Genomic DNA, 27,622 nt, shown 5'->3' with positions numbered 1-27,622 from the left:
GTTTATATATATAAATATACATATATACAGATACATAAATAGATCTATAAATACATATACACACATGCATATTTATGACGTCAGTACATACATCAGTAGCACTAGATAAGTGCTTTCAAGTTGTTAAATGCTTTGTGTTTAAACAGACAAGATCTAGTACATGTCACTGTAGATATGTTACATGTATACCCAGATTTGTAGAACGTTAGTAAAGAGATTACAAAACATACTTGAACAAGTTGGTAATGCTAGGCGAGAGAGTCATTTTTGTATTTTGATTTATTTTCAGTTAGTTCATTTAGCAACACAGAGCAACTATTAATGCTAAAAACCATCAGAAAACTCCATGATAAATGCCACAGATAGCATGAAGCACAGAATGACATGTATGAAAAGGGCTAAGTCTACCTTTTAGCAGCACACCAAGTTTAATGTAATGGTAACTTTAGAACAGAGGGATGAGTACAGTTGCCAAAACAGGGTATTATGAAGGATGATACAATCAGCAGACACAGACTAAATAAACTGTTTGTTTTTTTATTTACAACTTGCTCAGATACTGTGTGTTGTTTACAATAGGAACTTTGTATAGCATATGCTGAAACTTCAAGCAGTAACTAGATTTGTCTCAAATACCTTCTGCAGATATCTAAAATACTGTATCATACTGTTTTACTAAAACAGTAATCTATGTACTATCACAATGAAATGCCAAAATCATCAAATTCTATTAACTTTTGCTGATTAAAAAAAACAATGAAAATGTAGAAAATACAATTTCCCACCCATGGTTTTAATGAAGTCATCAAAGAATGTAACTGCAGCAAACACTTTTGTGAATTGCACTTCACCTTGGAAGACTTGCAAAGAGATTTCAGCAATATATCTATAGCAATGCATCTTTATTAATGCAAGTTAGGCATGTCACATGTGAAGCCTCAGTTTACCTGAATCACTTTAGATTGTTCCATTTCCCTTTAGATTTTGCTAGAATTATCTGCTTGATAGTGCTTAGCTTTTTGTAGCTGAGATGGTTATTTTAACCTAATTGATTTATTGTGACAAGTATTTCTGGAAATTTCTCCTCATCAGACACAACATCAGCTGCTTCACTGCCACCAGACTGAATTCTACAATTCCATGTGAAAGCTAATTATGTCAGCAGAAGAACAGTCTGGCCTTTAAGCATTCACTGTCCCAGTGAAATAGGTTTCTGTCTATTTCTTATGAATTGAATTTTATTTCTGTGTGTGGGATGCATAAAATCTACAAAGCACATGCAGTACCTGACCAACTTCCCTCTGTCCCACATTTCCTGGTTATCAAAGTCTGAATATTCCCACTGACTAGCTAAGCTCATGTTTACAACTGCAGCAAATTAACTTGGTGCTGTATTAAATTCAGATCACAGAATATGGTCGTTTAAACCAATGCCTTTAGAAGAAGCAGTCAGAGGAGCAAAACTCTTAATCCCTTAATTAGGGGGACAAACACTTCAGTTTACAATCATTGAAGTTGAGACTTCATGTAACATTTTAACTTTTACAGTTTAAAATTCAATTGTTTCATAAAGATAGTTGCATCAGCTTTCTCACATTCCCCATATTTAGAGGGCAGATTTTGTTAATTTCATTTGTTTGGGGAAGGATGACTTTTTTCCAACTGTTTCTCAAAGCATCGTGTAAATACAATCAATCCATTTGTATTTTTAACCATGTATCATTACAGTTATCAAGATTTTCAGGATTTCATGTTATTTACTAAGTATCATTTTCTCATTTAGAAACATTTCCTGGGAGTTCAGTTTGCATACACAACAGAAACAAGTTACATGAATCTTATCTTTCTGAGAAGGTATCACTTGGTAGGGTAGTTCACTACATCAACAGGCACAAATGTAAAGAGTATGTAGGAAGATCACGCCAGAATAAACTGAATTAACCACAAGACTTTCAAGAACACAGGAGGCGTGCTATTCTGAAAAATGGCTGAGTGGTTTGTAATCTGAATGGTGCCTCTGCCCATCTTCAGTGTTCATTCCAACCCAAAGCATTCTGTGATTTTATAACCCACTGGATGAGAACATAGATGCCTATATTTTATAAGTAACATTCCAAGGAAGAACTTAAAAGGAATTCAGCATACATGAGCAGAAGTTTTGTTTTCTTTCCCTTCCAGGATTGACAGTACCTAATGGGAGCTATGAACATCGTTAGCAGCCAGTGAGAGTAATCTCTCACACAGCTTGTTCAGTTTGTTTAAAGAAATGCTTCTCATTAGCACAACTTTACAAACCAACATTATGGACCTGTAAATGGGAATTAACTATATTTAAAGAACAAATACAAGTTTTTATGGAAACCTGACATGCAAGAGAAAGTCAATCTAAAAATAGAGCTAAATCATCATCTTCTGCAGTGTATTTGAGGTCGTATAATTTTAGAAGATATCCCACCTTCTAGCTTGTTTTCTTTTCTGTGCACAAAGGAAAGATTCTGACAGACATGACAGTAGTGAAATTGCAAGAGGTGTGACTAAGTGACAGATGAAACTGGAACAATGCTATCGGGCATCTGCTGCACTAATTGTAGTAGCTATGGACTATATTTTTTTCTATGAAGGAAAGGCGTGCATAGAATCTACAGAGAAACTGTCATCATACTGTCTAGTAGCTTCCCTTCAAGAATGTTTTCCTCTGTACTTAACTATAGCAGCCTTCTACTGTCAGATACAGAACTGTACAAACATAACAAGGTCAAAGCCTTGGTTGGTCTACTTTGAGTCAATTGCTGGTGCTGGAAATTAACCCTTGTGGCAATAAGTGTCAACATAAAAGTAAATGACAGTTTTCTTCCTTTGCTTTTTATCCATATGTATTGCTTCTTAACTTCATCCAGCTGTCACTACTTCCCTCTTCCCTTCCTTAAAATCACATCCTTTTTAATAGAAATATCAGGAAATAGAGTAGTAACTAGAATTTCATTTCTAAAGCTGTCTTTTCCATATTGAAATGGCAGACTATTTTCATTTTACTTAGTTAAACCAGTACTGAATCACTGTGATATAAAACTTCAAATATATCTAAGTGTTATGAAAGTTAAAAAAGATATATTGCATACTCTAAGACACACTAGCATATAAACACTTCCTGTGTTGTTGTTTTTTTAATTGTCTGTTATTATATGCAATTATACTCACTTTTCCTACCCATAATGTTACTAATACTACTCTAATAGAGCAGAGTAATGTTTGAGATATTGCAGCTAAAATTAAAACACTTACCAAATCAGGGCTACAATTACAGAGGAAAAAAAAGTCTAGCTCAGGTACAGGATATCCTAAACAGGCAAGCAGTTCAGACTCTTAACAAGTCTGTCAATAGAGGAAGTTCTTTTCATTCTTACCTAAATTTGGGCCTTGGGTCAAATGTGATTGAAGCAGGCTCTGACATTGATGTTAAGATTTAACTTTAAGTATTTAATTTTGGTAAAATAAAGCCAAACAAACAAGGCAATCTACTACCACTAGAATTCTAGCCACGCTAACAGTGTATTAGTGACAACAGGAGCATTACTGAGATATACAGTTCAGGCTACACACCTGTTAAGAAAGCACTCTGTAGCTGAGACTGAACATTTGGTGCATACAGCCCTGTTTGGTTACATATGCTATATATATACACACATACTCCATATAGCCCTGCTTGATGATCTGTGGAATTTAATCTCTTGTCTAGATACTGTTTGATTATACTGAGTATGTATTTTTCATAGCTGTGCTTCTCTTCATTTTTAAGTTGCATGAATTAATACAATGTAGGTCCCACATCTATAAACCATAGAATCTCAAAATGGCTAGGGTTGGAAGGGACCTTAAAGATCTGGTTCCAACCCCCTGCCATGGGCAGGGACACTTCCCACTAGATCAGGCTGCCCAAGGCCCCATCCATCCTGGTCTTGAACTCCTCCAGGAATGGGGCATTCAAAAAAGAATTTTCTTTACACCTTAATGATATGAAGGAACAAAATTCCCTTAAAATCCATAATTACAGCAGTCCATCCTTGCTGGAGGAGCTAGTCAAATTCAGTATGGATTCTGCAGAACTTCATATACTTTCTCACCCTCAGCTTACCTCTCAGAGGGCAAGATATTAACGACCTAATTACCTGCTATAAACTGTTGTCCTGGGATGCTGAGTGTCTCACTTCTTGAGGCAGACTGCAGAACTTCTTGAGCAGTAATTTCCTGACACTGACTTGCTTGTGACTACTGACCTATTCTAGTTGTGTTTTTAAGAGTTGACAGAAGGCTACTGGAGGGACTATTACACTGCTGTAACACTGGCAAAGTATAGGGCGATCAGCATCTGCAATATGGGTGCTGCACTTCCTTCTGTCCAATTGTTCCTTCCTGGTGTCCTAAGACATTGAAGTATAATGGGGAAAACAAAGCAGGGCTCAGCTATTTCACACTGAGACTGTGCAGAAAGACCAGCACAAAGATTACCATCTCCTCCAACCTGCTCAAAAACAGAGGTTTGGCAAAGGGAGCTGCACAGGCTGCAGCACACAAGTAACATGTGACCTATGTCCCTCTTGCACAAGAAAGGCAAAGGCCCAAAGGAAATCTCACTGAGATGGAAGCCAAAAATAGCTTATGAGAAAAAGAAATCCTAAATCCCCAAGGAAAGCTAAAAGACAAGCGAAATGCAAACAGGAAAAGGGAATGAAATGTTTTTATATCTTTGATGAAGGCTTCAGTACCACACTAGCATTTTGCTTCTATTCTACTGAGAAACAGTATTTATAACCAGAAAGTCTAGAACTTTAATAGACAAGAACTCTCTCTCAGGAGCTCAATTGCAGCACGAGGTCTTTGGTTAAGATCTAGGATGCAACTTCTCATGATGAATCATGTGCTCCAAGAACTAGGATACATTCCTCTCAATGAACTGTAACTCAAGGCACTGCTTTGGAAATGATAAGATCAAAGTCATTTGTACTTCTAGCTATAAGAATCACAGATACTAGCATTAGTCACCAGTCCAACAATGAAGGCAGGCTCTTTTCAACCAGAGCTGCTTCCTTTCCTTGGTCCAAAGCCTTTCATTGCCACGAAACTTCAGTGCACTGTGGCACTTGTTTCCACAGAACATGCTAGGCTACTAGATTCAAATGCTGAAGTATCAAACAACACTGAAGATTAAGTTGAGAAAAAACAAGTCTTGCAAAATGCAACATCGTACACTGTTCAGAAGGTATGTGGCAGTTCATCTAAGATCTAAAAAGAGTTTGAGGACTCTTTTCAAAAATAGGTTTTAGAAGAATGGAAAAAGGTTTAAATTTAGATGAGGTGTTTCAAGTTACCTTTTCACAACTAAGACTGTACTTGGAGAGCCCACAGGACTCCAGAGGTCATTATTTGCCCTGCTGCAAACACAGACCAAAGTGAAAGCAAATATTTATGGGCTGTAGACATGTTAAGTGCTTCCCATTAAGACAGTAAAGGTATATTATAGCAGTATATAAATAATTAAGATAATTATTCCAAATAACTTCCCAATTCGCAAGTTAAAATACTTTGGAGATTTTTTTATCTGCAGTGTCATGTTTCTGCATGAAAGTCTTTTGCACAGCCACTTAAATGAAAGATAAAATAATGAAATTGAACTAAAGTATGTAAGACGAGACAGAAACTGCTTTCTGCTTCTCACTGTATCGCTGATGCTTGGTTGAGACCAATGATAAACTGACCAACACCAGTTTATCAGCATGCTCAGCTACACTGACTACACGACTTTAGATATTAATCTCAACTCAGAAAGTGTCATTTCATACTTAAAATTTTCATACCCTGAATAAATATTTCAGCCATATGCTGCCTTATTTACAAACTTATGAAAAGAATGGGTGAAAGCAACAACAAAAGGACAGCCTATATTGCTTTCAGGCATTTAACTCTAGAATAGCAACACCTTCTCCTTTCTCTCATCAACTCAAGAGCCTAAAAGTGCATGTTTTCTTCTAGGCACGTCCAGAACTCTGGGAAGTGTGACAGTGCCTGCTGCTCTGCTCCCATGTGCACCCGTGGGCTACGTCAGCACTGCTGCAAAGGAGGTAGGTGCACCACTGTGACTTTGTCAGGGTAAAGCAAGTACTGCTCAGCTCCTTGGAAGGATGAGAGGTACTATGGGTCAATGAGGATTGGCGGTTGCACCAGTTAGTACCTCTCATGTACTGGCCTAAAGACAAGCACGATGCCACAGAGGTGCTAGTAGCTGGCACTAGGAAGGCAGCCCAGTCCTTGTATAATCCCCAGGCAGCCGTCAGCCCACACGCACCTTCTCCAGCACCCCAGGGAGCTGTGCTGCTCGGCATTGGCCATGATGGCTTTGGAGATAGCCATGCAGTTCCTACCTGCTGCATCAATAGTGAAGTCCTCCTGGCTCTCCTAGTCAGTAGTGACCATTTTTGAACATGCCACTAGCACACTTTTTTCCTTTGTTATTTCTGACAGTTAGCCTCGCTATTAGTGTAGCGATAGCCACAGACAGTTTAAAGGATACATTCAGCACTTTTGCTGCTCTTCCTCTGTTTTGATCACACAAGCATCTACATACCATACCAGTACACTGAGAAGCGTATAGCTGTGTGCTGTCAGAGGAGGGACGGAGGTGGTGGGAAATAAGCAAGGTACGGCAAAGTCTTCCGCAAACGTCGCGGGAAGGCTGTGAAAGAACTGCTTAGAACGGGAAAGCTGTACAACAGGTGTTAGTGCCGGGAAGCGGAAGGCGGGGGCCCAGGAGCTCCGCCAGCCCACTGCCCGCCCGCCGCAGCACTCACCGCAAGAAGCGCCGGAGCTCGGCGGGCCCCGGCCCGTGCAGTCGCAGTGCGTCGCGGGGCGGCCGCCCCTCGCCCAGGCCGCCGAACAGCCGCGGCGCCCGCGCCAGGAGCACCGCCCGGTGGGCCCGCAGCGCCGCGTCGCCCACGCGGATCGTCACGTCGGAGCGCGTCCCCTCCGCCAGCAGCCTGCGGGAACGCATCGGCACCGTTACCCGTACCGCCGCCACCGGCCCGGCTCGGCTCGGCCCGGCCCGCCCGCGCCCACCTGCCCAGGTCCTGCCGCAGTTGCTCGGCCAGCGCTTCCTTCAGCCGCTGCCGCTCCGCCGCCCCCGGGCCGGGGCCCTTCGGGGCAGCGCCGCTACCGCAGCGCGCCATGTGCCGGCAGTCACCGCGCGCGCGGCTCGGGAACGCTCTCTTCGCTGCGACGCCGAAGCGCGGCCGGCCGGGTTCGCTATGGCAGGAGGGACGGCGCGGTGGGTGGGCGGCGCCACCGTTCCCGCCAACGCCGACAGCGCACCGGGACCGAGGCACCGTCGCACCATAGGATGCGATCGCCACTCGGCGCGGCTGAGACGCCCGGGCCGCTGCCGGCAGCCGCCTCCGCCAATGAGGAGTCGCGGAGCGCCGCCCTTCCCTGCGGGCGGGGCGCGGAACGGGGCGGGGCCTTCCGGGTTCGCCCCACCCCTCCGCGGGAGCGCGCTGCCCCGGCCGCTCCCCGCCACCTGCCGGAGCCTTCCGCAGAGATTCAACTGCTGTGCAGATAGTAAAAGCAGCTCTGCAGCATCCTTCTGAGACAGGAGTCTTCTCAACTTTCTGTTTCGGTTCGAGAGGCTTGTAACCATTGAAGTATGTAAGCGTTGAAAAGGTTTGAGGGAAAATTATACTTAAACGTTCATGGGAAAGGCAGGATCAGTGTCTGAAACACTGGCAAAAAACTTGGCAGCAGTTCTTGGAGATGAGAACAGTAGATGCTAAGAAAGGAAGGATGATGCCAACAGCAATAAAACATGTCAGGAAGTGCACAGGCACTTCAGCTATTCAAACCTGGTTCTGAGCATCATAAAGAAACCTCTCCATAGGAAGCCAGGTAAAGGGAGTAATGTAAGTTGCATTTTATTAGACAGAGGTGGCTTTGATACATGTTAGATCTTAGTTTCCCATTCTTCTTGTTCAGACATTGAGTGTACAGGTTGCCATTTTTTAGTCAAGAAAAAACACATTTCACAAAGCATCTGCATTCAACAATACAACAAGATACGTATCATTATTCACTTGAAGACTAGAAATGTGCCCAAAAATTGTTCAGTCATCCAGTATGCTAAAATATACATAATAAAAAGAGTTAGTAACTGCTTAATGGTAAAATACATTAAAAAAACTTCAGGCAAATTGAGAATGAAAACTTGTGACTTGCTTCTGTATGGTACCACTCCATTATTTCATTATAAATTTGTAAAGGCACCACATACAGAGGCTGTAAAGCAAGGGAGAAAACAAAACCAAGCAATTTTCCATGATTTTCTTTCTATACAAATACATACATCTTAAGGCAGGTGTTTTTATGTGCAAAATACAAGTATACAGGTAAAATCAATGTTGGTATTCTCATACTTCATCTTTTAGCAGAAACATTGGTGTCTGAATGTACAGTACATCAAAAACACTTTTCTCTAACAGAGCTCAAAATAGAAGGCAGGCTGGAAGTATGGCCCTGATAACAATTACTTTTTAAATCTGAAGAGCTTTTTGTAGACTCCTTAGAGCACACACAGTCATTCTCTCTTTCTTGTTGTCTCTTCCTTTAGAAAGGTCCATATCAACTTGTTCACTATGTCAGGTTGATCCTGCTGGAGCCAATGACTGGCTTCGGACAAAATAGTTAATCTGAAATGATTTTTTACATAAATCCTTGTAATTTCTGCCATTTCAACTTCCATAAATGCATCTCTTTCTCCCCATAAGAGCAGGGTTGGCATGATGACTTCATGGTGCTGCAGAGGTAGGCAGCTTTAAAAAAAAAAACAGAACACTTACTTTAGTCATGTTTTATAAAAATCACCAGGACAGATTTCATTCAACTTAAGTTTTTGAAGTCAACACAGATAATACTATTGCAAGCTTTTCAGGTTCCAGGGTATCTTCTACAATATGAAAAGAACCCTCATGTGACTCAAAGTGCTTTAAGTGTTAATGATAGTAAAGTTACGTGTTTGCAATCAGCAGTTGGTTGCAACAAAAGTCTTATTTTTGGAGCACGAATGATGCCTCTTCAGGATGAATAGCCCAGGGCTGCATAACCTCTGTAAAGGTGAATGTAGAACAACGTGGCCAGAATTCTGGTGGTTTATAGATTTCCCTGGGTTAATGAATGCAGATTTCTGAACCTGTATTATCTACTGTACATAGGTTTCAGTGAAACACAGTACTTTGCATCATGTTCAGAATGCAGTGTTCAAGGCATCCAGCTACCTGACTACCCATACTGTGCAACCAAAAAATGGCAGGGATGTCCCATACCACGTAGCATTGTGTTCAGCAATAACAACTGGGGAGAGTTTGCCTGGGCCTGCCTGGGCATCACTCATCAGGTGGTGTGCAGTTGCATTGTGCATCACTGGTTCTGTGAATTCTTTTAACATTATTATCATTATTATTTTCCCTTCCTTTTCTTTCCTACTGAACTGTCTTAATCTCAGCCCACAAGTGTTACCTTTTTGCAGTTTTCTCCCCCATCACACTGGGGGCACTGAGCAAACAGCTGAGCCGTGCTGAGCTGCAGCCGCGTTGAACCACAACGCAGACTCAAAAGCATTTACACACTGCAAGATATTGATTTGTTGAAGAAAAGCCCTTAGAAAGTAAAGTGTTAATAATATTATACCACAACATTGGCACATTTAAGCTTTCTATAAAAACTTCGTTATTTTTTCTTAATACAATTATTTTGAATGTAATTATTTCATAAATGTTTCCTTACATTGAGGGTAGACATCAGAACACAGAAGATATGCAGGCAGAAATGAAAGACTAGTTCAACATAAGTCATATTAACACATCAGAATTCATTATTTATCTATTTCAACTATTACCATGTTGATAATTTTATCTGCATTTATTCCTGAATGACATTATCTTAGAACTCTATCTTGGAAAAGACTAACTGCCACAGTTCAGAACAGATTCTATATGTTCAGATACAAATCACTGTTATGCTGATGCTCAAATGTGATAGTGTTAAACCAATAATGTATAAAAAGAAAGGTAAACCACGCAATGCACAAGAATGCTCACACTGATGAATTAACAGCTCTGTGAATACACTTCCTGATTAATACCTTTTTTTTTTTCTTGAGTCTGAAAAAGGCCTGAACCAGTAGTTTAAGCATGCAGCTCTTCTACCCGTGGAAATCCCACAGCCATGTAGCTGCTGCAGTTTCCTCACTGCTGCTTCCACAGCTGGTTAATGTGCACTCACTGATGCGAGGTGCTGTGGCAAACCTAATGAGAGAGGCTCAGGGCCTTCCCACCTCTCCAGCTGCTCATTACCCATACCCTATGGGCTGAGCCTGTGCCATTCTATTAGCAGGGAACTGCCGTGATGCCCCACAGTGTCTGTTGTCCTTGTATTTCCCAGCTGATGTCACCATCTGCACTCTGTGCCTGTAAACAGGGATGCTGATACAAGCACAGCCGCCTCTCGCATTCACCGTTGGTGTCTGTGCTTGTTGTTAGCTTATTTAGAAGGTAATATGCTATCTCTGTATGCTGTTCTGTCTCAGTCTGTGCAGACAGCACCTAGCTTGGACATACGTTTTCCTCCCATCATTGCCCTGCTGACTGCTTTCCTGACAGTGACAATGAGGAAGGTATAAGAAGAGCAGGAAAAGTGGCAAGGAAAGTTAACTGTTATTCTGCATCAAAAACTCTGCTGAGTTCAGGGAAGTTAGAGAAATTTAACACTGCTGGAAACAGGCATTAAGAGAATAAAGAGTTCAGACCTCTTGATATATTCCTACATCCCAGGGCTACAAGTCCTGAATAGAGAATGACCAGATTTAAATGCATTCTGGCCCTGTTAGGTTTTTGGTAGATAAGCAGTATCAGCCTCTAAGGCCAAACCTGGCTGCTTGAGACAGCTCTGGTTGTTACTTTGTTTTGCATGGATACCTGTTCCAGTGTACTTTGCTGCTTGACACCGAATGTGTTTGTTAACAGTTGAGACTTCAGAAATGTATGTATTTTTTCCCTTCTTCCTTAGTGGCAGAAGATATAATAACGCTTTTGGCCTCTAGAGGGCTCTAGAATATTTTACCTTGTTTCCGAATGTTATACTGACCTGAAAATATTTCTGTAATGGTTGATAGGTCCAGTTAATGCTCCAGGTTGTGAAAAGACATAGAGATAAGCTTCAATATCCTCTGCTGTTAATCTGCATCCTTTCTTTCCGATTCCAGTGGCCTGGCTGGTAAATAAACTTTTCAGAACCTACCAAAGGAAGAATAAAAAGCCATCACATATCTAGAAAATGCTATTTCTTTCCTTCTACAGGACACATCTTTCTAAAACCTATTTATATATAGCTTGCTACAGAATAATTAGAGTACACACAAATATCACTGTTACCAAGTTACTCGGTTCTGCACCTTAGCCTGCCTGTGACAGGCAGTGACAGGCTATAGGCTCATACTTTTTACCTTGGGATGGAGCCCAGCAGCTGAGAGGTGGGTGGCAGGAGGCAGTGCCCCCCAGCTCACTGTCCTGTGTGCCTGCTGCACTGGGAGTGTTGTGCTGGGCTGCATATGCGTGGGTCAGTGCATGCCTTCAGCTGCTTTTTCTATACATTCATTTTGTTTGTTTGAAGTTATGTAAGATGTTGGCCTCATTGGTTTCTCAGGCAGAATTAACCACCTGGAAGAATGCAGTATCTAAACTGCCAGGCTGCCCACCCTGTTGCAGTCAGTGTATGATAAGGGGATGTCCCACCACTCTCAGGAGCTGCAGTTAAGTCAGCAGTTCCCCGGGCACCAGAGGTGTCCATGGGGGAGAGCATCATGTGACCAGCTGACTTCCAAGGTGGAGTAACACACTGTAGTCCTGGAGGTTAACGGTACGTATGTACCCAAATGCCTGCCAGAGATCCCAAACCAAACACAGATTCTTCATGCTTTTATTCTGCTTTGTATAAATATATAAAATTGAAGAAAAAGTCAGAAAGCTCTGTTATTTTTTTCAATAATTATCACTACATGAGAAGGGATCAACATATGTGGAAATTCTTCCATCACTCACAGTTAAATATGTAAATAAGAGCACTCAATTTGCTCACCTTGAAATCATCTACTGTAAACATGAATTCAGGAAACCATGGCATTTGGAAAAAGAAGTAGTAACCAGATTTAATCAATTGTGATGGATGTCGTAGAATGTATTCTGAAACAAAAATGACCATGAATTAAAAATGAAAACTGATGACTTAAACAAAATTATTGTTAATATCACTATTTTTTTAAACTTAAAGGAATGATTTAAAGATACTGCATTATGTGACTAGAGATGTTTATTTTTTCAGCAGTAAGTGTATGACATGGCCATTAAGGTATACCTCCTCTTTTATACATGTTAGTAGAAACAGGCAGCAAAACAGAAGCCTGTCAAACATTAGATGAGAACAGTGACATTCAAGAGTTTAATCACATGAGAGGTTTTCATTTAAGAGCTCTATCTGTGCAGTTAGTCCAAAGCATTTTTTCAGGTGTAGAAGAAGATGCATAAATACAAATATTACCTTTGCCCGTAAGTAATTCTCTCATCAAAGATGAGATGTAGAGAAGTCTGTAGATGATAATCCTCTTACACTGTGAGTAGTAAGTCAAGAAACCTGAGATGGAACTCTTAAAAATCTGGTATCACAATTGCTATCAGTTAGCAATGAGGAATGGCATGCATTAAGTAACTAAGTGATTAGAGTGTGCCCCAAGTAGTGACATGGAAGGTACAACATCAAAGATCAAGCCATTTCAAATTCATAGATACATTAATCCCTTAGGAGTGCCTGGGAGTGTTTTAACTGCTGTTATGGCATTAATTGTGCAAATAACAAAAATATTAACAAAAAAAAAAAAAAAGACTTTGATGATCATAAAGATTATGTTAGTAAGGGTAAGCAGAATGCTCAATGTATAAGCTCTCTGTTTTCATTTTATTCAAAGTAGGAAAAATTTGATCCAGGGATACTTTATCAAGCTGTATAACATATTTTGTTCTTTAAAAATATACAAACAAATATTAAGAAAGGCATATATATATATAGTAATATGCATTTTCTTCTGTACAGCCTGGCTCCTCCTCTCAATGAAAATACTGCAGCAGTTCCTGCTTGCTCCAGTGGAGAAGAACAGACATTTTCTTGGGTAAGTGAAGCTTAACTACCTGGCAAAATGTTCTTTAATACCTTGGAAAGGTGGCCAAGTACACTGCGAGAACAATATGTGTGAAGAGTTCTGATTCCAGGGTGTCATAAAGTCAGATCTACATTCAACAGAGATGAAAAATAAAGCTTTGTTGAATTTTCTCAGCTATTTCTGTGGAAATGGGGTGACTTTAAGAATGGAAATAGTATAAGGTCAGCAATTTGAGAAACTAAAATGAATGAGGTACTACTGTCATTGTAATTACTGAATGTAGATGCAATCCCTATGAAATATTTTGGTACTTTGGGTAGCAGGCAAGCTCAAAGCCTATTGCTCAATGAATTGTGCTGGTGTGCCTAAATCCTTTTTTGAGCTAACTGCTAGTACGTTCCTGAGATTCTGATAAGTACACTGGAACGGTTGTCTTCTTCCAATGAATGTTGTATAAGATAAAGTTTCACTTGTCACCTAAATCAGGATTACATTCTAGAAGTCTGATTCCCAGGTTGTTCTATACAGTTTTAATAACACAGAGAGACCTTAACCTAGGCAATATACAGCCATGTTCAGGGAATTCTATCCTGTCAGATTCATGTTTATGAAAAGTATGCTTGTGGAACTTCAAGGATTAAGAAGAAAATCCAGTAAATTTGATTGCCAACAGTCCCACTTCCTACAATAAATTATTTACCAAAGTATAATGCTGGACACCTTACTGCTTCATAAAGCTCAGTCCAAACTGTGAGAGGTAACAGAACATCTAAAGGACCAAGTACCTGGTTCTTCAATCACTTAGAGCAAACACAATCTTAATGAAAATGCAAACACTGAGGATGAACAAATAGAACATTATAACTACTGTAAAACTCACCTGTAAACACTGAAGGATGAGGGAAATTAACCACAATCAGTTTAGTCACCATTTCAGGGTAACATATAGCCACTAACCAAGCGATCATTCCTCCCCAGTCATGGCCAATCAACACACACTTGTTGTATCCTACCACATAAACACAAATCTTTGTTTTATTTCAGTGAAATTTGCATCCATAGAAATCATCACATACAGTAACTGCTGGACTAAATAGGTGATACAACACATTTATTAATGTAACTAGTCAATACTGTACTGCTTCCATTACTAACGTCCCCCCAGAAAAAGTCCTATTATGGCTAAAAATGTGCTTAAAATTATTTAATTTGGCTTCAATTACACTTTAACATCAATGTCAAATTGAAGTAATGTGGTATCCAAATGCCATTCTGGTCACATATCAGCTAGTGCAGAGCCAAATATATGATTCAAACTGCAGACTTTATAATGTATGTATATATGTTGTGTTTGAGTTTGGGAGTTTGAAACTGCAGACTGAAAGGCTGGGAAATGTGCTGAGTCCCTCCCAAAAATTGATCTTTATGGACTGCTTTGAATATGAGAAGTTAGCTAAGTATCGTACATCGTCATTATGCTAGATTATACTTAATAGCCATACATGTAATACATATATATGCATAGATGAATACACACATTTAAATATTTAGATGTATAGAAGTAGCACTTCTCCATACGCTGTTTTGATGTCAATTTTGAAAGTGCTTAGCATTAACCTGACTACTCTTCCATTGATGGAAATGGGAATTTTGCAGCAAGAAAAGGTGTGGGGGGGAAATCATGTCCGTTTTTGAAAGCTTAACTACTCCTTCTGTAACCATTTCTTGAATACATACTACAGTGTCAGATAGTATCACAATCCTCACTAAGGATTGTAATATTGAGCACATATATGACAAATAAAATGTATAAAAGCCTGACTGTTTTGAAATCTGACAAATCTGGACAGTTGTCAAAGCACCTTAAAATCCCTCTTGAATAAAAATCTCATGAGGCACATTGATATAATCAGTGTCTCCAAATATATTTACCTTGGAGTTGGAACAAAGATAAGAAGTCTCAGAAATACTTTTTTCCAGAAAATTTTAAATCCCTATATAATTACATTATGATGAGAGCACTTCAGAAACATAACCATGGCATTACCATGGAGATTAACACAACCAGCAAAGGTTGGAAAACGTAAGCAGTGTGGAGACTGTCTGCCCAATCTTTTGACAGTATTCTGACATTGCAAGCAAAGTAGATCCTAAATTCAGGCATTAGAACTGGAACTGTTGCTGTACTATTTTTTAATGTGAAATGCAGTTAGTTGTTTCACTATCCCTAGAGTATCTAAAGAATAAAATGAGTCTAATCTTTTGTCTTACTGTTTGTATAGAGAGGAAATACCTTTAGTGAGGTGTTATTTTTTATTGTCAGAATGACTGCACTTCCCTCTGAACTGGAGGGGTAAAATTTGCCAAAATGTTTCAGTGCAAGATCCACTGCACTGTGTGTATGCCACAGAGAGCAAGGCATCTTTTTCTTTCCCTTTGCTCCTCTCACTGTTGTGTAAGACAGTGATTCAGCTCTTGAAAAATGACTGTTGTGCAAGAGTAGTATTTGGGGATTTTTTTCTTAATGCAGCAAATGTACTGTCATCATTATAAAACTCACAATATTTATTCTATCTTGTTAGTGCTAGAAAAATTTCATCTGATATAAATTCTCTTGTCTGCAAGTACTATTAAACTAATCCATAATAGTATTTATTGAGTGCAATTGTTAGGATTAAGTGAAGGGTCTTTTTAGTTAGGGGAAAATATCATAGGTTTGTTCTGCTGAGTTTCACAGCATACAGAGCTTTTGAAATCCATGATGGAAAGTCATCTTTACATATTGTTTTTACTGCCATACACATCTTGATTGGAAAACAAACCTTTTCCATTAGTATTGTAGTAGTCCATAAAACAGGAGTATCCTTAGCTTTATATTTCTACATATCTAGAATGTGTATATCTAAAGGAGAAGCAGTTTCTGTTTATTTGTTTTTGGGTTTTTTTGGTTTTTTTAATCAATGAGAAATATTTTTACACTTGTGGTTTTTCCCATGGGCTGAGTAGTTTGTCTTCTACTAACGCACCTAGAGATTCCAAAATATCCTTTATATCTGTTATCAGGAAATCTAATTTGTAATTTTCTTTGTGAGAAGGAGCATCTGTTTCTCCATAACCTCTCAAATCCAGGGCCACCACTCGATATTCACTTTTAAATTCCCGCAATTGATGGCGCCAAGAATACCTAACAGAGGGAAAAAAAAAGTTGGAGTTATAAGGTCAAGCAGTATGATAGAAAATGCAGTCAATGCCTTTGCTCCCAAACAATTGAGGATAAATTATCATGGCTTTGTTTGCAATTAGATTCTTTTTTGTTTCTAATATACGTTGCTTATCCCTTGAGGCTATGGCAATTTTGTGCTCCCTTTTTGAATTTTCCAGTAAGGATAAGCAGCTGCCAAAGAGTGGGCATGGCCAGAGCCTGGATATTTTATCAATTCCTGGAGTCTGGCGTGGTCCCTTTGCTGCAAAAGAAGCAGGCATAAAACACATAGGAGTAGTTTTATACAAGTTTTATCCTTGTAACCATTCCATCATCAAAAAAGTAAGGTCTGAAAAGGTTTCTCTTCTCCCTGGCTTGTTCATATGCAAATTTTGATGGAATAGGAAAATATGCCTCAAGGGAAAGATTTTTTTTTCTCTTCAGAAAAGGAATGTCAGGTAATTCATATGCTAAATTAACCAAAGAAAGAAATACAATGAATAACAAATGAATGTAGTGAGTTCCATATGATTTATATGATATACACTATCATCTGTGTCACTAAGCTTCCAGAATTGTTCTAGAACAATCACTCTGTGAGTTGGTACTCCACAAAGCATTGCATTGCTTGCATTTCTGTGGAAAAGAGTGAGAGCATCACATACTTTAAAAGGCATACAAAATAAATAAGGCAAAGGCTTGAGCTATTCCTCATTCTGCAATAGTACGTAGTGACTGGATGAATATGTTTGTAATGCAGAAATATCAAGAAAATGGTGAAGATAATCCTGAAAGGACTGTTGACACCAAGTAAATTTCAGAATAGCCAGCAACAAGAAAACTTGACCTTAGATTGTAATAGATATGTGAAGAACATCATCCTTCTAAGCATACATAACATTGACTGCATCCCTTTTTGCTAGGATCTAGTTTTTTCTTCTGTTCTTGCTTCAACAGCCTCCATCAGGTAGATAATAGAGAGCATTAGAATCATCAGGTATCATGAGAGAGGCACAAAATTCTACCCAAATCCAAATGATCAATATCAGTCCATTGCGTATTCCACTTCTAGCTTTGCCTCCAGCCTACTAGGCATTCTGAATACACCATAAGTAATATTACAGTATTTCTATTCTATTCTATTTATTATAGAAATCTATATTCATGTGAACAGAACAGTCAGAACCTTTTTATTTCAGTGCTATATAATGCAAAAGCAAGATTTATCACAGATCTCTAGGAATTAAAATTTTAAATGCATTATACAACGATTGGAAGCTGAATTTGCCATGGTAACTGTTGTATCATGTACATTTCAGTAAGAAGAAACAAGAAGGGCCATAAATAAATAAATAAACTGTGTTTGTTTGAGAACATGTCTAGCTGCTATCCACAGCAGCCTATCCATCAGCAAATGTCTGACCAAATATGTTTCATATCCAAAGAAATCTTTTTACCATGTATGAAATATAACCATTAGACAATTGCTTTGCAAGCAGGATTCAGAATGCTAATGAATGCCTTCATCATCATAAGGCTAAATAACCAAAATTATTTTGTGACTTTCTAATCATGTTATTTCTGAAAGGCAGCTGTACAGAATTTAGCATCTTACACACATCCCTGCAGGTACCCAGCAGCCTCAACACTCAATCATGCTCACTTTCAAATATTTTGTCTTTCCAAAAATTGATATTGATTTTCAAGTTCTTATGCATCTAGAGTACTTAATGGCTCTGGTGCATTATATTCTTAAGTGATCCTTCATCTTCAGACATTCTGAGTCACTAGGTAAGGTCAGTGTTCTCTGGTTATAGTTGTCCTACTTATAACCTTGAGGCATTGGAAAGCAAAGCATTTGCTGCAATTGTAACTGTGAGTTGTATCCATTTTCTTTCTAGTCAAAAGAGTACGAATTTGATGCTTTAATTCTCTCTTAAATTGTGATTATTTTCTTTCATGCTCTGAGAACACTCTCTATCCTTGCATAAAAATTCTGCACTGATTGAATTATCAAGCCAAAATCAGTATTTGTAGTGTGACTGCTTTACAAACTGTTAGCTTGTATTCTTCTTTCTAAAAATAGTAAACTGTGCTATTGGTGGTCCCCGTGACCTACATCGCAGTTTTTTAATCAGTATTCCATTCCATATGAATAGTCAGATAATATATTAACTGTTACTTAAAGCATAGCTCACCATTCTAAATTGTAAAAACAGCCATCTGAATTTCGATAAATACTAGATTTCAGTAGAATATATACATGAAATGCTAATGTTTTGCATATTATTTTCAATGCAGTGGAAATGAGCTGTATTCTCAGCTGTCTTACTGTGTTGGAGTACACATTACATACACATTCTGCAAGATATGCATAGTGCTTGAATTGAATATGCATCCCCCCAATGTAACTGACTTTTTAATTGATGTGTACACCTTTTAGACTTGTAATTAGCAATTTATTATTAGAACAATAGATTTATTTGAAAATTTATCTTAAAATATTAAATGTGACTCTCCACCATCATCCTCAATGCCTTTTATGTCTACAGGAAATTGCTAAGGGAAGAGAACTGGCCTCTCGTTGAACTGGGTCAATTTATCATGGTATGACCTGGCTGTGGCTTGAAAGATTACAGCTCCATATCTGAGTTTAGAAAGGAAAAGGATCGTTGAACTTGCTGAATTACTGGCATCACCACTTTCTCTATTCACTTATTGTTTTTTATGTGAAAGTTCTGCAAGCCACACCTCCTGGTTAAACCAGGCTGTGACAGCTCAAGTGATTTGGTTCAAACATCAGACACATGACTGCTTTTCATTGTTATTAACTAATGTAAAGGACAGGTTTTGATTCGTCATTCATCTTATGATGAACTAATAATAGAGCTTTTTTCCCTCTGAGTAGCCCTCTGAAATTAGGCTGCAGAGCAGCCTATAGAACTCTTCCTTCCCCTGTTAAAGCTCACATATAGTACTTTTAACAATGCAGTCCCTACTGTACTTAACTATACTGGATCCTCATTTTAGCACCCCCTGCTGTAGTTCCGAAGTTTGGCTTTGTTAGTACAATGTGCATTTTCCAAAAAGAAAGTTAATTAAAAACTAGCAGTTCCTCCACAAAGTTTGAAAAAAGAATACATACTTGGGAATGACAGTGCAAAAAAGACAGTTGGGTTGAGTCAGCCTGTAGGAATGTTTTATGGTTGCTGCAATTGGAAGTGTCAATGGTTTGTTCTTGACTAGATCTTAATACTGTTAATATGCATAGAGATATAAAACAGTTCACTCTGAGGTTACTTAAGCTTTGACAATCTCTCTCAGTTACCTTAAGCAGCCTCATTTATACAAAACAAACAAACAAACAAAATAAAACTTGTAGGGAGTTTTTACCAGAATTCTGGAAAGCCATGAAGCAGCAGCATGAGTGGTTTACCCCTTTCTCCAGCAGCCACATAGTGGAATCTTAATCCTGAATCCTAGAAGGAGAGAAAAAGAAGTTTAGTGTTCTTACTTCTGTATTATAACTTCTGTATGGGTATTCAAGAATAAGTACAGTTTTAGACAACATTCTAAGCTACAAAACATCAAATTATCAGTTCTCAAAGCTGAAGTGTTCTGTAATGCTGAGGTCAGGTACTGCTACGCCCTGACAATGCTGAGCATCCCACACCCCAGCAGCCACAGCCCCTTCCCAGATGGCCAGCTTTGACAAGTGCCCAGCTACGCGAGTGTGTGGCAGTCCAGCTGTGAGCACACTCAGGGTTCTGAGAGACCATCCCCTGCCATGGGGGTGAGGAGGTGGATGAAGATCACTATAAAAGCCATGGCCTTGCTTTCTCACACACGTAGCATGTGCTTGATGGATAGACTTTCAGAGGTTATGTACTGTTAATGCACTTGTCATCTTTTGCTTGGTTTAACTATTTAACTATTTTAAACCATCAAGTTACAATCTTTCACAATAAAGTACTGCATGGATTCTTAGAAAAAAACAAGCTATCAAAAGTAACTTTGAAAAATGTTCTTTCTGCTTGCTTTTTTACTGTTCAGGGCTTCAGACTTGCTCCGGATGAGACAGCCTTCATGTAAACACCTTCTTTCTTCCCTGTCTATAGTCACTATTTCTGATGCCGTCTTTTAAGCAAATGAATCTTATCACCAGCAGACAAGTTGGTGATAGCTGTCCAGAGGCTGAACACTGAAATGCCACTGAAATGAATAGATGTGTACAAGCTTACACTAACTCAAGGTCAAATCTGGTAGAATTTAAAACTGAAATGGTGACCCACCAGGTTTACTGAATTCTTACACAGATGTGAATACAGAAGATGGGAAGGACTTAGCTCATAAAATACAACATGATATTTAAGAGCCATATGAAGGAAATTGCAGGAAGAAAGGCCATACTGCTCCTGAACAAATGTCAGAGCCTGAACTGTCCCTGCTTTTTAAAAAAGGAAGATAAAACTCCTGCCTTTGCTGTCAGTTGAGACCTAAGGGTCAGAACTGCGCAGAAAGCCTTTCTTGCCCAAGGTGCTTCAAACTGTCTGAAATACTTTTGTACAGCATAGTCACTAAACAGCTAGGAAGCCATTAATGTATGCCTTGTTGTTTGAGAGGGCTCTGAAAAGGGCACATCTGTTTTCTTGTTTTTTATACTCACTATGGATACAATGAGGATTTTTTGCTCATGCTACCAAAAATTACACTGATATTTCTCTTCTGGGATGCCAGTGAAGTTGAAATAAGTGTTTCTAAGTACTTACTGATCCCTCCCCAGTAAATTTTAGGGTGTTACATCATCTTCACCATTCTCCATGCCATCCCTGCCTTTGATCTCTTTAACACAACAGAAGTTTCTCAGTTTTATTCCAGAGATTCTCCTCTGAATTCTGTGGGCAGTCATCTAGTCTTTCTCCATCCAGCTTCTTACTCTTAGTGTCCTTTAGGGATTAACCCTCAATACTTTTATTTAATCAATTTATTGCTTTTAATGACATTGCTTTTACTCATGCAAATTCAATCACTACTTGTACAGCAGCAATTTAAACATCACATATCCCAGCCTAAACCCATCCTCCACCTGTTCAGCTGCTCCTTTCAGTCTCCTCTTTTCTGTTACTGCAACAGCACAGCATAGGATGTTGCCATCTTCTCTGCAACACGCTTTTATCTTTCTTATACTGAAACCTGCACAAATCTTTAGGATAAGTGTGTCTGGGAGGTAACACGAGTGCTGTTACCCAGCGGCCAGACAGTTTCACGTTGTGCGTACCGAGTGGCAGATCATCATCCCGGCAAGCAGCCTGCTTTGCCCCAAAGGGTTTGTTACTACCGCCATCCCCTCGCTTCTCAGCAACCCCGGCATTACTGCTTGGCGCTATGGGAGAAGCAAATGCAGCGTGTGAGTGCAGCAGTGTGTGCATGCCTTCTGGTGATGTTGGAAAAAGGGAAGAAGGCAAATTGTGAGGGACTGGGAGGGTGAACGATTTATGTTAGCACTGCCTGGCAAAAAAAGCTGCGCAGGTCCCTTAGCACTATGCTCTCAGTACTCGTTCCATTAAAAATAACGCTATGAAAATTGTAGTGCTCAGCTACAGTTGTGGAAGAAACCAAGCTAAAACAACTTCACTCCGGGCAGGTGCCAGGGGAGCAAACGGCAGGCAGAGACCCAGAGCGGTCTCTTAACAGCCCTGCGGGCTGTGACCGCGCAGTCCCAGGGACAGGGCTGAGCTCTCCACTCCGCGCTCCCCCTGCAGCTCCGCCGCGAGGCCGCGGGGCCGCACCCCACGGGCAGCGCTGCCCGGCCCGGGCTCCTCCCGCGGCGGCCCCGGGGCAGCGGCGCCGGGTGCGTGCGTGCGGCGGGGCGAGCCCGCGGGGGAGCCGGCAGAGGGGAGCATGCACGGGTGCCCGTGTGCAGGCATGCAGCCGAGACGCGAGCACGGGTGCGCACGGCGAGGCCCGCTCCCCGCGACCCCAGCCTTCACCTTGATCCGGACGTAGCAGTGGGTGCCCAGGGAGGGGTCGTTGAGGCAGGCGGGGGGGTTCTCCCTCATCACCCAGCGGAAGGTCTCGCCCGGCCGCCGGCCGATGCTCCATAGCAGCCGCAGTCCGGCGATGCAGGCGCACACCCCGCAGTAGCTGTACACCAGCGCCCAGAAAAGCAGCGCCCGCGCGGCCACCATCACCCGGCGGGCGGGCGGCTGGCACGCGGCGCCCGGTCTCGCCATCGGGCCCCGCCGCCGTCCCCGCCGGCCGAGAGGGGCTCGCAGCGCCGCCGCCGCCAGGAGCCGCCCGAGCGGAGGCACCGCTCACGGCGGCGGCGGCGGCGCGCCCGCCCCGCGGTCCCCGAGGCCCTCGCTCCGCCGCCGGGCACTGCGCAGCGCAGCGCCTTCCGCCCGGCACCGCCGGGCCGCGGGCAGCGCGTCCCCGCCCGGCCGGTGGATCCGCGACCGCAGGGAACGAAGCAAAAAGCGGGCCCGGAGCAAAGGGGTTGCTCCCAGCGTCCTCGGCCGGGTCTGCCGCACGCACCGAAACTCGCCGGAGAGGTCCTTGTGAGAAGTGCGTGTGGGAGTCGCGGGACAGCCTCACCTTTGCTGCCTTTGCAAGGTCCTTGCGTGCGGTGGCTTTGCTCGCTCTGATCGCATATTTGGACACGCTTACATTACCGAAACCGAGGTGTGTGGCTGTGTGGCTACAGTTCAGTTATGTTTAAAAACCATGTGCGTTCTGTCTTTGCTGCTTAACAATTGTCCACTGAAACTTGATTGTATGAGTATGTTACAAGCTTAATTGCATGCTAGTATGAGTGTTTCTAAAAAAAAAATACCATTTTTGAGCTTCAGCACAAATATTTATAATTCAGAAAATAGAACTTCAATCAAGATATTGTCTAGTGGAGGCAACTGGACCATCATTAGTGGCTGTTTTCCAACACTGAGTTTGGTACCGAGTTCTCAGCCCTTGCAGCTGACACAGGGAGCTGAACAAGCCCGACTGTGCAAGGCCCAACACTCCCTGTTCTGCAACTGTTCCTCAGTGGGATGCAGGAGGCCCAAAGCTTGGAGAGGCTGCAGGCTAGGATCCCAGCCCGGTAATGTAGACCTGCAGCTGCTGCCTGCCTGGCTTCTGGCGACTTGCCCAAATGTCATGTGTATTGGAGCAATTACCAGAATTTGTGTTTGCTCCAGTTTAGTTTCCAATAGATGTTTTTGCTCCCTCAAACAGTGCAAGCAAAAGTTGTCGGGAAGTGATGATGTGTCTGTTAATTAGCACGTGTAATTTAATGAGTTGCTGAAAAAAAAACAACCACATTGGACTTGCATACTTGCATCCATACATTCAGTATATATTATATTGTGTATGGAACACAGCTTGCAGACAGTTTCTCTGTTATATACTAAATGCTTTCTCCTACTTGTTTTGAATTTACACTTAAAAATATAGACCCCACTGCTGAAATGTAGTCCCCAGTGGAAGGCAGAGGCAGGATTAATGCTCGTTTCAACATGTTCAAGTTTTTTTTTTTTTGTTTGTTTGTTTAATTGAATCATAGATTCACAGAATGGCTTAGGGACCTCAAGGATCACCAGGTTGTAATCTTCCTGCCACAGATAGGGCTGCCAGCTGCTAAATCAAGTACTAGATGAGATCAGGGCCCCATCCAACCTGGCCCCAGTCACCTCCAGAGACAGGGCATCCACAACCTCTCTGGACAACCTGTTCCAACACCTGACCACTCTCTCAGTAGTCAGGTGCTGTAATGAAGAACTGAAGCAGCAGAAAGGAATGCTGCCAATTTTCATGCATTTTTAAAGCTTAAAAATAGAAAAGCAATCTCTTTTTTTCTACTAATAAGGGTGATATTTTCAATTAGCTGTAAAGAAACTTGTCTGCCTTCATCAGTAACAGATGAAATATCAGTAACCCACAGCAGCTGACAACAGCGTTATTTATTTATGTAATTAGAACAATCTTTGAATCCTGCTGTTCACTATCCATGTCTGTTGTCTTAATGTGAGCCCTGCAGATTTGAAGTCCAGGCTTTATCAAGCTGCTTGCTACATAAGGCTTCCTTCCTTGTCTTAGGCAAGAAGAGCAGCAATAACACCAGAAAGCTGCTATGATTCAGTTAAGACACCAACCTCTGCAGACTCCAGCAGGATTACACGAATCATGCCTACCAAGCCTGAACCTTCTGTTCATACTCTGATTACTCATACTGCCAACCCTAGCAGTAGCTCATAACTAATTTTTATGCATCAGCCGTTGTGCTAATAGCCTTTTTTTCTGCAGGGAAGAAGCCTTCTCAGCTGCTCAGTGTCAGACTGGCCACAGCAGGATTTTCCCCAAAGTACAGAGTAGAGGAAGGATTAAAGATGAAACAGTGATGTGCATTACCACAAACACGCATTTGGCCAAACAAAGCAAGATGTACAAACCTCAGAGCTAAGGTTTTTTTTTAAATTTTATTTTCCATAACAATAAATCTATTTCTAGTTTATACATCTAACTACCTATGTAGTTTTATGTCAGATTTCTCACTGATACACAACTTTTGCAGTAGCCTATGGAGTTCAGATATGTGATATTCAGCAGTTAGATATGGATCCCGTATTGGAGCTGGAAGACGGGAGTGCTGGGAACCTTGCAGTTCTGAGCAGCTTTTGTACAAAGATGTTGGGGCTGCCTTCAGCCCAACCTGGTCCAATGTCTCTCAGCACCTCCAGCTGAGCTCCCTCAGCTGCCTTCTGCCAGGAAAGCAGCAATGTTTCTTTTCCACTGAGGAATGCTTTCTTTGTGCTGAAGGGCCATGCTGTCTACATACACGAAGCAAACCAACTTACACGACAAATACCTTCCACACATTTTCCAAAGAGAGTTCAGAATTTTCTGTAGATCTCATGCCAGCTAATGGGAAACATGGCTGAAGTAAAAAAGGCAAGTAAAAAAGTAAAAAGTAAAAAATTACAAATCTTTCTCTAGCATCTTTGTATTTTTGATTTTCTCATCTTCTGCTTTAGAATGTTTTAATGGATTCCAAGACAAACCAACCTCAGGGCAGATTGTTTTACAAGCTTTGTCAGCTTGCTTTGCCCTCCACTATGTGCCATCTGCCTGCTCATCTTTTGTCAGTTCAACTCACTCCATTTCTGAGAGACAAAAGAGGACGACTTTGCACGTCACTGATTGCTTCCAGCTGAGAGTAAACAAATTAACACATTCTGTTGGTTAGTGACAGAGGGCATACAAGATTTTAGATGTGATGTACTTGTGCAGATGCTAGTATAGAAACCATGCATTAGTGCAGCTATTTTCATGAAGGTTGAAGGCAACATAGTGTAACTTCACACATTTGCATAGTCAGGTTACTAGCAATACTTAGTGTATTCAGTCAGTTTTTGTTTGAAAGTTGTATTGTCTTGAGAGGGTGACAGCTCAAGAATAAGGGAAAAATTATAGGCTTACTACACACATTTAGAGGCCATCTCCCTTTCTTCTGAACTCAGGCATCTGTCTGTAGGAGGAACTGATTACCCTCTAAGTAACTCACAGAGTGCAAATAAAAGCTTTATCAGATTAGCATTAGCACCACTGACACTGTCACTTAAAGTCATCATGACAATATGGTGCGAAATACCAGTGTGATTTTTTTTTACTTGTGTACCACAATTAATGAGAAAGCTGATGTCATGTCTATTCCAGGTGAAACTGTGAGCAGAAAAGTTGTTACAGAAGCTGGAATTTTGAATGGGCAAGAACTCCAACTCTTATATACTTTCAGTAATGCACCCATAGCATTAATCCCAATGGATGAAATGAAAATAATAATTTCTCCTCCTCCTTTTCATCGCATGTATTTCCCAAGCGAGAGATCTTAAGCTTGCATTAACTCAGTCAGAAAGCACGTCCAGGCAATGGCAAAGTAGAGAGAGTCCTGAATGTGAACTATAATGTTTTATTGCAGAGTGGAGAGTTATTAATGACACAAACTAGAAATGAAGGTAGGACAAAGTCACTTTTGATGCAGAATGGAAACATGACATCCTACCGGTATCACTGAGTGTTACAACCCATCTTTCACCCAGAATCTCTTTCCTAGTCAAGTAATGTTACACACTCAGTAGAAATCATTGTTGTTATAAAATCTGTCACATCCCAGATTCTGTGCAAATACAACAAATGGCCGTGATAATAATAACCGTATAATTGGTAAGACTTCAATTTAAAGTAGTTTCTATAGTTGCACATTTAGTGCACTGGCTACTAAACCAGGAGAATTTGGCTGTGGACGGTGTAACAGATTCTGAAGTGTTTCTGAAATAATGGATTAAAGAATTAGAAAAATCAAGCAGTAGATATTTTCTTGTGCATATGCACTCACAAAATATGAACTGTAAACAGAAGAACAACAGCATCTCACTGCATAACAGACTAGATTACATATATGCTATAAACAAGAAACAAAACTATTTTCTGATGCTTCAGGTGTCAGTGAGCAAGCTTGCTCTATCAAGCATTTTACAGGAACTTGCATGCTCTTTAAAGCAATTTTAGTGTTTAAGCTCATAACTTGTATTTTTAAAGTTGTACAGTCAGCAGTAGTACCTAAGTTAAGTTCTGTATTAACTATTTTCATTCAAGGTTTTCTTCAAAAGTTGCCATAATATCACTCTGCAAATTCATATCAATTGTACAAGCCACCTGCAAGAAAGCAAATCAGTGTTTTTCTCAGAGTAGTCAGGCAGTAATGAATACTATGCAGGACAAATATAAAGATATAATAAAAACCTACAAAGCTTCTTCCCAAAGAACTGTATACTTCATCTGTTTTTACAGATTTACACATGCTTATTGTTCATGTCCTTTCTGAAAAGTGCTGAGCAGGATGAAAACTTCAGGAGACTTTATCTGAATCTATGATGGTCTTTATCAAACTGTACAACGCTGTACATTGGGCTGGTTAAAAAAAAACATTAAATCTAAAAAATAGTAGCAATTAAAGAGCACTCATTATCTACAGCAATAAGACCAGTAAGTTAGTTTTTAAAAAGGCTCAGTGTTGATATTTCTGAGTAGTACAGTAGCACTTTTGTTGGCATGCTGTACATAGCACGTTGAAGAGGAAAGGCAGCTTGCAAAGTCTTGAGGTTTGACTTCATTAAGAAGGCAGA

The 27,622-nt window shown here is 40.7% G+C and overlaps 2 protein-coding genes across 2 annotated transcripts in view; both read right to left on the bottom strand.

Annotated features, from left to right (window-relative positions):
• BTBD8 (BTB domain containing 8) overlaps positions 1 to 7,217 on the bottom strand; it is a 32,684-nt gene extending 25,467 nt beyond the window's left edge. The window contains exons 1-2 of the mRNA XM_065741557.1: positions 7,108 to 7,217; positions 6,843 to 7,028 (exon numbers count right to left, since the gene is read on the bottom strand). Coding sequence (XP_065597629.1) covers positions 6,843 to 7,028; positions 7,108 to 7,217 — 296 coding nt within the window. The remainder of the gene's footprint in view (positions 1 to 6,842; positions 7,029 to 7,107) is intronic.
• A 725-nt stretch (positions 7,218 to 7,942) lies between these two features.
• On the bottom strand, positions 7,943 to 22,678 carry EPHX4 (epoxide hydrolase 4). The gene is made up of 7 exons (XM_065746560.1): positions 22,436 to 22,678; positions 19,839 to 19,924; positions 16,270 to 16,427; positions 14,124 to 14,252; positions 12,169 to 12,272; positions 11,179 to 11,327; positions 7,943 to 8,849 (listed from the first exon to the last, which is right to left on the bottom strand). Exons 1-7 carry the CDS (start codon positions 22,676 to 22,678, stop codon positions 8,615 to 8,617), a joined length of 1,104 nt encoding a protein of 367 aa, XP_065602632.1. The 3' UTR covers positions 7,943 to 8,614.
• Between the last annotated feature and the right edge of the window lie 4,944 nt (positions 22,679 to 27,622).

The sequence above is a fragment of the Cyrtonyx montezumae genome, unplaced genomic scaffold, assembly GCF_038088225.1.
Source record: "Cyrtonyx montezumae isolate F1298 unplaced genomic scaffold, pur_monq_1.0 scaffold_1, whole genome shotgun sequence".
Lineage (NCBI taxonomy): Eukaryota > Metazoa > Chordata > Aves > Galliformes > Odontophoridae > Cyrtonyx > Cyrtonyx montezumae.
This window is presented reverse-complemented; position numbering and strand designations above follow the sequence as displayed.

What these genes read in the sequence shown, in the direction of transcription:
- EPHX4 (XM_065746560.1), bottom strand. Translation starts at nt 22,678, where the DNA reads ATGGCGAGACCGGGCGCCGCGTGCCAGCCGCCCGCCCGCCGGGTGATG. An exon ending in TCATCCTTCAGTGTTTACAG is followed by an intron (nt 12,273 to 14,123) that starts GTGAGTTTTACA and finishes TTTTTGTTTCAG; the next exon opens with AATACATTCTACGACATCCA. An exon ending in TTACAGTAGATGATTTCAAG is followed by an intron (nt 11,328 to 12,168) that starts GTGAGCAAATTG and finishes TTCCTTTGGTAG; the next exon opens with GTTCTGAAAAGTTTATTTAC.